General features: G+C 45.5%; 1 protein-coding gene across 1 annotated transcript in view; it reads right to left on the reverse strand.

Moving 5' to 3' along the window:
* The window catches only part of mgat4b (alpha-1,3-mannosyl-glycoprotein 4-beta-N-acetylglucosaminyltransferase B), a 254,242-nt gene extending 245,556 nt beyond the window's left edge, over nucleotides 1–8,686 (reverse strand). The window contains exon 1 of the mRNA XM_063189685.1: nucleotides 8,344–8,686. Within this exon, the coding sequence (XP_063045755.1) occupies nucleotides 8,344–8,440 (97 nt within the window). The 5' untranslated portion in view covers nucleotides 8,441–8,686. The remainder of the gene's footprint in view (nucleotides 1–8,343) is intronic.
* Nucleotides 8,687–10,664: the final 1,978 nt, after the last annotated feature.

The raw sequence follows: 10,664 nt of genomic DNA on the forward strand, positions 1-10,664 counted from the left end.
CTTCAGTCCACCACCCCGTGAGAAAATGACGGCCGAAATGAGGCGGCACACATTAAAATACCCATTCACTCTCTCTGGGGCGCGTGAAAATCAATAGGCCTACAGGTAAGAAAATGGCCCCTGAATGGCAAACACGCGGTAAATGAGGCCATGGGTACAAACACACTGTAATGAGATAACGAGAGTATGAACTTGAGCATAAGCTTACACATCTATTGACATAAAGGGGGTATACGAAGCGATGGTGTGAAAGAATAATAACAAAGACGGCAGAAAATATTATGATGTGACCGCGCAGCCATACTGATTATTTGTTCAGGGTTTAGGCAGCAAGGAGGCTCCCTTCTTATGCACTCGATCAGAGCCGCTGACAGCCTGGAGCGGGCCCGGGACAAAATGATCTGCATGGACCCCCCCTGTTAATGCATACAGTGCTATGAGAACCCCTTTCTGGGCCCCCTCTCACCCTGAGCCCGGGACAACGGACCCCTTCCATGCACTCGATAGTTGGTACCTTGCGCCTGCCTTGAGTTTCAGTCTGTACACAATGGTGCTTTTCTGCATTTGGGGTTTTTGCGGTTTACGCGTTAATCCTGATCTCTGAGGAGGGTTAAGAAAAATCGAGGTCACGAAGTTAAAATAACAAAGAGTTTCTCTGCAGGAGTCGCTCCTGTTCTGGCGAGATCGAGTCTAGACGAGATGAGATGATCAGGCAAGGTGGAGTTTAAGACCCACTCGTGTTTCAGTGTAAGCGCTAATTAGTGAATTCGAAACAGTTTTCTGCCAACACTGCCACGGCTCCTGCTCTGGGTCATGTGTTTTAAGACTATGGCTGCCTTAACAACAGTCACACTCAGGAATCTGAAACAGTAAAGACTAACACAACACCCCTTTCCCACACACACTCATGCAGGCACACACGTACAAGGACACACGCACAGACACAGACACACAAACCAATTTTCCTCCTTCATTGTGTAAGCAGAGGAACTAAAGTCAAGCATGTTTTGAAAAGGTCAGAGCTCACAAATTCCTCTGCTCGGCTGGAAACGGTAGCTTGGCTAAATGAGCAATTATAAAGCTTACAATTTCAACTTCCTCCAAATTCATTTGGAGAAGATATTATTTGCTATATCTGCAATGATATGACACCTCAGTAACGCTGACAAGTGTTAAAAGACTATGCTCTACCAACTCAGTCACAGAAACATTAACGACCAAGGCATAATCATTAATAGCCATGTTAATATTTAATAACTGTGCTTACAAGTAAACAGTTCACATGTGAAACCTGGAAACAATTAGGCTGGCTGAACACTATGGTGTTCAGTTCAGTTAATCATAGCTGGATGCCATACCACAGAATTGCAGAAATTCAGAATCCATACATTCACCAAAAAGTATATTAGCAACTGCATAGTAGTATATTTATACTGCAACTTCAATATTTGCACACTTCAAAAACGGCATTGTTTTATACAGACTGCGAGGGCATTCATTACAACTAAGCTGCATGGTGTATGAATATACGACATGGTAAGTGAACCAAGGTCAGACAAGCCCAGCTTTTATCTGAGCCTTTGAAGAGAGGGGAGCCACAAGGCGCCTACAGTGCACTGTGTATGAGGGACCCATGGTCACATGGAGAGGTGCCTTAAGAAAAGTATAGGCCTACTTTAAGTTCACATACCTACCACTACCATTAACTTGCTTAACTTGTGTACCCAAAACACATGTGATTCCCTAATAAGCTAATCTACATAACTGAGATAGTTGAGGCTAGTGTAATTTAAAATGTGTAGTTGCAATTATCTCTCGCTGTACATGAGTAGCCTACAGCAGGGGCTTGTACTTGCCAAAAGCAGGACTTCGCTGTGGCTGCTACTGCTGACGGTTACTATATCAGGGACATGGAGCGGATGGGGAGGAGGGGCATAACAAAGCTGAAATCCCCACAAAATCTCATTTGTAAATTTCAAGCCAGAGGTATGAAATGAACGTGTGAAGTGGCAAAGCCAGCCCCAACGCCGGCTTTAGACGCATTAGCTGCTCAACACCCGTCATTAATGAAAAGTTGCTGGGATCATTACCTCGTAATTTATTAGTGAAATAAAGCATCCCCTGTGGCGATAGGCAGGCACGCACGCTCATGTTATATGGGGCCCACGTGATGTAGGGAAATGCTATTATGGTTAAATGAGCGACAATAAAACTAGGTGACAAAGTGTAGCGGATTATATTATCATCTGATGGGAATACAGAGACCTATTTCCTCAGGCTTAATTGCAATGATGGAAGAAAAAGAAAAAACGCAAATCAGATTTTTCCTGTGGAAATGAGAGTAATTGGTAGAATTCAGGTAAGCATTACATAAAATAACTCTACATTAAGTCTTAACGTGTATGCCTACACAAGAGCTGAGACAAGCTGCTTTGCACCCCTTGCTGTGGCAACCTGAGTCCTCACAGGTGGGAGAGAGTGTGAAGCATGTGCAAGCGCACACACGCACGCATGCAAGCACTGTGGAGAACCACTTTTGGTCACCTGGGCAAGCTGTTTTGAGAGAGAGAGAGAGAGAGAGAGAGAGAGAGAGAGAAAATAGTAGAGAGATATAGTGAGCAGGGAAGCCGACAGGGGGGGGACAAAGGGGTCACTTGTCCTGGGCCCAGGGAGAGAGGGGGCCCAGAATTGGATCCTCATTACATTACAGCCCTAATGGTGAGAACCACTTTGCGTCACCTAGGCAACGGCGCCCGTTCCGAGCCAGGTGAGAGCTGACCTCCTCATTAGCCCGCTTGGCTACGCTCGGACGGCACGTTAATTTTTTACCGCCGCGCATCGGCAGTGAGCAGGGAAACTTTCCTTCTCATTTGCTCTCTCCTCTCTCTCTCTCTCCATGCACCTTCCAGACAATACACAGTTGTGTTTTATTCATGTCCGCCGCTCACACAGGATTCCCGTCTGTCTCCTCTCCTCTGCATACATTCCTCTGAAGCCGTTATGCTTTTATTGTCCCCCTGTCTTCAAAGGGAAAATCACCGGCATGCACAGCCAGAGCCCAACATGACAAATCGGATTAATGAGGGACATAAATGGGTATGAAAAGCGGCACGGTAACAGAATACTGTACCACCTCCGGTATAGGGCGCAGATTCACATTTCAATTAATGATTGTTCTATGTTCCGCAGACAAAGAGACGGGCCTTTAATGTTTTCTTCGAGTAGGATAAACCTCTCTCAGTGCTTTTGAAACAATTGATCTGAATTGAGGCCTGGGCTGCTGCTACTACTACTACTACTACTACTTTCGAGATTTTTTCCTTGTCAAGTAAGCACATTGACACAAATGGCACTTAACTATTGTGCTTCTGTGTTCTACTGACACTCGAGGGACTTCAAGAGATAATGTCCTCTTGTGTGACTCTCGCTTTTGCGCTCGCTCTCTCGTGCACACATACTGTGACTGTCACTCACCCCCCCCCTCCTCTCTGTCTCTGTCTCTGTCTCTCTCTCTCACACACACACACACACACACACACACACACAACACACACACATACACAACACAACACATTTGTTGTTCCGTGTTATCTTACGGTTGCCATCAATGTCAGCAGCGAACCCAGAGTATATCTTTTCAGAAAGACACTCTTGCTTCATAGACCCTCTACTACACAGACCCTTCCCACACACACGGACAGAGTGGTGTCTGTGTATATCCACTTTGGCTCAGAGGGGATCAGGACATGTGATACCATACTTGCCCCTGCTCTCCCCCACAATAAGAAGACTGGAGTTGAAAATAAGACACGTACAGGGCAAGAGAACAATCATGGCTCAAATCCAGATCTCTATCCTGCTTTCTTTCTTTCTACTTCTTTCCTTTACTTTCTCTTTCCTCCCTTTCTCTCTCTCTGTGTGTGTGTGTGTGTGTGTGTGTGTGTGTGTGTGTGTGTGTGTGTGTGTGTGTGTGTGTGTGTGTGTGTGTGTGTGTGTGTGTGTGTGTGTGTGTGTGTGTGTACACTGCACCAATCTACCTTTGTGAGGCCACTTCTACTGGAGCACAACAACAAGGTGGGGCCCTCGCTCCATGTGGGGCCCAAATCCTGGAACCCACATGTTTTGACCACCTGGGATAGTTTTGTTGTTACTGGTAAAAACAGAAGTGTGAAAACATTTCCTCACTGACCGGTAAAGGTTAGGTAGTGTTTTGGTTTGGGCACGGTTTAGCATGCTTTAGTTATAATTGTTAGGGTTAATATGAATGGAAGTCAATGGGAGGGCTCCACAAAGACATTAAGGTGCGTCTGTGTGCGCGCGCTTGCATGTGTGCGTTGTCGCCTCTCTCTCTTGCCCTATCCCTATCTTCAGGACTACTGTAAAAGAGTGCCCCCCCCCCCCCCCACACACACACACACACAACAGCAACCCAATTGCAAATCCATTATAAAAACCTCAGCTCTATCTATCATGGCCTTTCAAAGTGAACAAAATGCCAGGCCCTTCATTGCAAATGGGACAAAGCATACACTGTGCGGCGAGCTTGCTTGATCGCATCAAATTGAATTGGCTTTCATTGCCGGGTCGGGCCTGTCTTTCCATTCTGCTCATGTAACTTTTTAAAAACACTCCACCTCGTCCAGACAGCCCAGAGGGCCCTTTCTCGGCACATCTAATCACATTTGCAAAAACTGGAAGTAAAAGTGCCCGCCACTCTTCCCGGCTTGGATAAACACGAAAAGGAAACGGCATGGACTAATGCAACAGATAGTGTAACACACACTCAACATGCACATACATGAGCAGTAGACACACACACACACACACACACACACACACACACACACACACACACACACACACACACACACACACACACACACACACACACACACACACACACACACACACACACACACACACACACACACACGACTCCAAGTGTACAGACAGTGAAAGACAACAAGCAACAACATACACACACACACATAACAGGCAATATCCGCATGTGCGCAATGTGCACGCAAAAGCTCGTGAAATATCCACAGACACACACACACACACACATACATACACACACACACACACAGTCACGCAATATCCTTCACAGACATGTGCTGACAGGTCGGAGACATTCCTCCGTCTTTTCTCAGGAACAGTCAACACCTTGCATCTTCACTGAGCCGTCACTAACTAAGACTTGCAAACATGGCCTCCAATCACTATGTGCCTGTAACCAGCCTGTATCACTTGCACCACCACCATTCCAGTAAATGAAGATATCACATTCGGGAACAGAGAGAGAGAGGCGTCAGGTGTGTGTGTAGGTGTGTGTGTGTGTGTGTGCGCGTGGGGGGTGGTGGGGGTGTTTAATGTCACGGGACTCAAATATCAACAACCTTTTTGGCAGCACGCTAAGAGTTTACGTTTAAATGAGTCATGTTTGTGTACACTACGCAGTCTTTCTGCCAGCAAACCTAAGAGGACTATGCAGCAGTAGGCTACCTTCAAGGACATGCTGCTTTGTTCTCTGTCTGCTGCAATGACTACTCAGTAAAAGTGCAGTGTTAATTCAACACCTAGAGAGTCAACTGGCATCAAACTCACTCTAGATGTTAAATTGACTCTACATGTTGAATTAAAAGTGAATTTTTTCACTGTGTGAACACAACAAAAACAGTCAACTGAACAAACACCCACCCAAGGGGACTGGCCACTGCAGTGTGTCCAATAATGAATAGGCTTAAATCCTCCATAAAAGCAGTAGCAGTTTGTGAGATGCTGTTTTTCGTAAGGGGTAGACCCACTTAAAAAAAAGACAAACAAACAGGCTGTTTCAAATGGCTAAGGGGAAGCTTTTAAGTGGTCATTCTCTGGTCAGTTCCAGTCACAAGCATATCCGCTTTTCATTCCAAGACATTGTTTTCAAATAACGGAGCACTTCCTTAGATGCTTTTAAGTGCTGAGGAAAGTGATATCATGTATTGTATATATGGATGTAGAATAGATATCCATCTAAGCACCACAAAGCATCAGACAGACTATAGAGCAAGAGTGCAGGCAGGCAAGTGATTGAAAAGAAAGCGGGATTGCTGCCTTAGATCCTGTCTCCTCTTTCAGCAGTTGATTGAGTCGGCCTCTCTGGCTGGGCCCATAGGAATAGACAGTCCCCTGTGGGTCTGGGGGGGTTCATGTTAAACCATTAGCCAGACTGAATTAATCAAACCCTGCATTGCTTTCAGCAGTGCGCGTTTGAACAGTGCACGCTCGCCCCTCGTTCTCCCTTGGTCATTAGCATCTCCTGCAGACTGTTGAGCAGAGTAACACAACCATGCCAGCCAGACCCCACACACACACACACATGCACGCGCACACACAGTCACATAGTGCATGCACACATGCGCACAGACACACACAGACACACAAACGCCCTCACAAACCCACACACACTTATATATGCATACAGCTCATACACTTCTAGAGTGCACACACATGCACACACATGGAGCTGAAGATATGCTGGGCTGGATAGCATGTGAAGGATATTGAGAGATTATGGGATTGAAAGGAATGCAAGGGGAGATTACGGTGATGGTGATGGAGAGAGATGGAGATGAACAGGAGGGTGAAGATGATTCGCTGACAAAGTAATGCTGACTTGATGTAGGCCTATGCAAGTAGGCCTAGTGCTGACTTGATGTACCGTATGCAAAGAGGAGCCACTGAGATGGTCACTGTATAGGAAAAGGGCAAACGTGCATCTCAATAAAGGTGAAGTGCACAGAGAGAGGAGCCGAAAGGACAATCATATCTGACTAGGAGAGGAGAGAGGCTGTAGAAGGGAGGAAAACTCAAGGAAATAATAGGTCTTGGACATCTAGACATTCTTATGTACACATGTAAAATCAATGACATTTAAGATAAACATCTCTTCTTATGGGGAAATAAACCAACACAACAGATGACATAAATGCTGAAACGGCAAGACATGCAACATGAACATAACCCATGTAGTTGATTCAACAAATGGACTGTATGCTGTATGTAGGTTATAGCTGTGTTACAATGCTATTGCAACCTAGTCATTGTCAAAAAATAATGAGGCGATAATAACTACCGTGTTATTACGCATCATGAATCCACAGGAATGTCTGATTTCCACCTTTGCCAGAGCGCAATGCTTTAGCTGTCCATTATTAGGACTGAGTGACATGATTAGAGAGACGACAGTCGTCTCTGTCCTTAGTTGAAAAACATTATGATCTCCAGGCAGGCGCAGAGGTCGCTGTATGTCAGCATGTCGCCCTAATGGATTCTCTCTCATCTTCCCCCTTCCACAAGCTGAGGTTTTAAAACACCTTAAGATCCAGGGCCTGTCGCGCTACTGGTTTGAAGGTTAGAAGGCCTACATAGCAGATGATGAAACGACCAACTTAGCATGCAAAGAACCTATACCATCTGCAAAGAGCACGTCAAAATGTGTGCGCCAAAAACTTCAGAGGACGCCGTAAGTTCGGCACAATTTCTCCAGCACCAGCATGTGACGGTGTGACGCTTGGCGAGACTGACAAGAGTCGGAACTCTTCAAAGGATAAAATATTGAAGTGGCATGGAGCATGCAACTGCCCTGTCAGATGATGCGCCTGGAGGGGGAAAAGCACAGACCCCCCAACCCCCCCCGAAATATTATTCACGAATAGGCACAAAGAAGAAAGAACACTGACAACATCCCACCTCTCTACCTGCACAACACTTGCCAGTGATTAGACCGTGCCTCAAGAATAGGCTACTAGAACGAAACAACGGAGCATGCCGAAGCACCGACATGTGGTCTAGAGTCACAAGTCGCCCATTTCACGGACCGTGTAATTTAAACAGATCCTGGTGAATTTCTCAAATACTAATTGCTTTTTTGTTTTGGTTGTCTTTGGGTTGCAGTGGTGACATGCGGTTGCGTTTCACCAGAGTAAACACCATTCCCATACTTTGCAATACACACGAATATAGCTCGTAAACAATATTTTCTAATGAATGTGTAAATTAATACATGGGTAAGTGTAAAGGCCTGATCGGATGAGTTGGCTGCACAGACTCCCGTGTGGCTTATTCAAAAGACTTCCACGACAAAGGTGGACTCAGACACAGAGCCAGTCTGCGCTTTATCAGTTCTGTAATTCAACGTATACCTAAGCGATCTCAGTCAGCTCAAACCAAAAGAAATCAACGTGACACTGGAATAAGATCAACCCTCCATTCACAACAGGAGCAAAATATACTACAGATAAGCCCGGTGGATATATTCACCGTGCCCCCGCCCCGTACCCCGCGGTGAGGATACCTTACCTTTGGAATTGCTGAATGCGGTGTACCAGGACAGCGATATAAGTCCGCATAGTCCAAACAATAAGACCGTTAGGAAGGTGCCATTTCTGAGCCTCATCTCCGGATCACCGGGATCATGTCCGAGCCGAACGCGGGGCTGGTGGCTGTGGCTGTTTTTACGCGGCGGCCGTTCACGGTGCGACCAGGAGCGAGTGCTTCACGCCAGGCGCAGGGAAAGCAGGAGCGCTGTGTTTGTTATTGCGCGGAGATAGGGACTCTCATTCGCGCACAGAGCTGTGAGGAGGAGGCAAGTGGAGGGGGTAACCGGAGGAGGAGGGGGCTGGGGTCTGCTTTTTTCCCTTCTCCTGGGGTAGTAGCCTGCGAGTGAGGAACTGCTTAAAGAGAGAGGCATGTATTCGCGTGAGTGGGCGGTGGAAATGTGTGAGCCAGCAGCTCATTTTCATATTCCACTGATGAAACGCGGTTGCTTGGACGAGTCGCGGTGCAGATGCCCCGCCATCCGGTCGGGTGCGAATCACATGGGGGCTGTTGCATCCCGGCATCCACGGTACCCTACCACCGAGCAAGCGCACACACCATCACCACGCTGTCTGGGCCCGAACCCATCTAGACTTTGCGTCCTCATGGAGTTAAATTGCCATTCACAAAAAGTATCAAGAGGCAATGCAATAAAAAGACCCAGCAGCTCCCTCATGACAAAATGGCATATCTGTCTGGAATACCCACCCTCTGGCAAAATGTAAACCTTTACATCAGGTTGTCTGAGAATTTAAAAAAGAGGCCCGAGTGGCAAAAAAATGCTGTCAAACAATTTGTCAGGTTCCTGTTCCAAGTTCTCAGGGTCAAAAACCCAAACTGCATGGCACACCAAGGCCAGTCTCAAGGAAAATACATGAAAAAACAGCTGTGGCAAAGTCTACTAGAGTGAACAGCATACCACAACCATGCAGGTGTTCTCTATTCTCGCGTCCCCCGCCGCAATAAAACGGTCATATTCATGACCATTCACATTCAGTCATCCATAAAACATGCAGTGAGCACCCAAGCCCTATATAGTAAGTGGCTGCTGTGTCCCGGGCCCCAAATTGGGCCAAATGCCGCTGAAAATTCAGTTTGGCTGGAAGGGAAAAAATGCTATAGCCGCTTTGACAAATAGTGAGTGTATGGTTGGCTAATAACATTTAACATTGACAAGACAAATTGGCTAGTGATGAAAAAAATCCATTTATAGGCCTGGCTGTATCCAAACACAGGTGCATGCCAGAACAGGTCAGACATAGACACACATGGCTGACCACAAAGTTGATTTGCGATGTCTAGCCTCAGTTGCCTAAAACTGTAGCTCTACCATTTTAGGCAACTGAATCTAGACATCATAACTCAACTTTATAAAGGGAAAATACATTGCCTCAATAACATGGAAGGTTTAAGTGACACCAGTCATTTTAAAACATCACTGGGAAGTTTTCCCTTTCCACCCTTCTGGTTGAAAGTGGTAGATATGGCACCCTCCTATAAACTTCCTTTGAATGGCAGGCCATGAAAAGCAGCATACGGAAAGGCAAAAACAGAAATGGCATTCTATCTGTTACAAGTTGAGGAATTAAAGAATCTTTGGTTGAGTTCCTCCTGTAGCATTTTTGACTGAAAAACGGGTTTACTGCTTTTGGTTATCATGCAAAACTGGGCTATGGAAAAATCTAAAAGGCAACCCTTTTCAAAAGGGCCTTTTGTGCTGTTTGAAACCAAGAAAAAACTGAGGAAAACAGACATTTTCCTAGGTTAAATCCTTCACACCTCACATCAGAGATTTTGTTTCCCTAGTTAAGATTTTGCTTTACTGACACTGTTAACATGATCACGGTAAACCAATAGGCCTCATAGTAGTTTTGGATATATATGCACTCTGTGTGTCAAACAGTGGTTTGTGCATGTTTTTTTACGGCCTACTGTGCAGTGGTTATAGAATTTGTTATTTGGAATATTCCACATATACATCTAATAACCAATCACAATTTTATGAACATTTAATAAAGACCAACTGTGTGAAGTGTGTCTTTCTCTCTTTCAGAAATATCACCAAATTACTTTTAGGGTCATGTCAATGTCTCAAGACATTGCCCAAGGTACAGAATCTCATTCATTTGTTTAAGAGGACTTTAATTTTAGGGAAGCAATACGCCATATGATATTTCTATAATAAGACTGTTCCTCTCAGATGGGATATCTACAAAAGCTCAGCAGATCAGTGAATAAGCATACATAGACTGCCACCTGGTGGCAAAAAAACAACCTAAAAGGTTGACTGTAGGTAGACTTCC

Source organism: Engraulis encrasicolus, chromosome 23 (assembly GCF_034702125.1).
Source record: "Engraulis encrasicolus isolate BLACKSEA-1 chromosome 23, IST_EnEncr_1.0, whole genome shotgun sequence".
Taxonomy (NCBI): domain Eukaryota; kingdom Metazoa; phylum Chordata; class Actinopteri; order Clupeiformes; family Engraulidae; genus Engraulis; species Engraulis encrasicolus.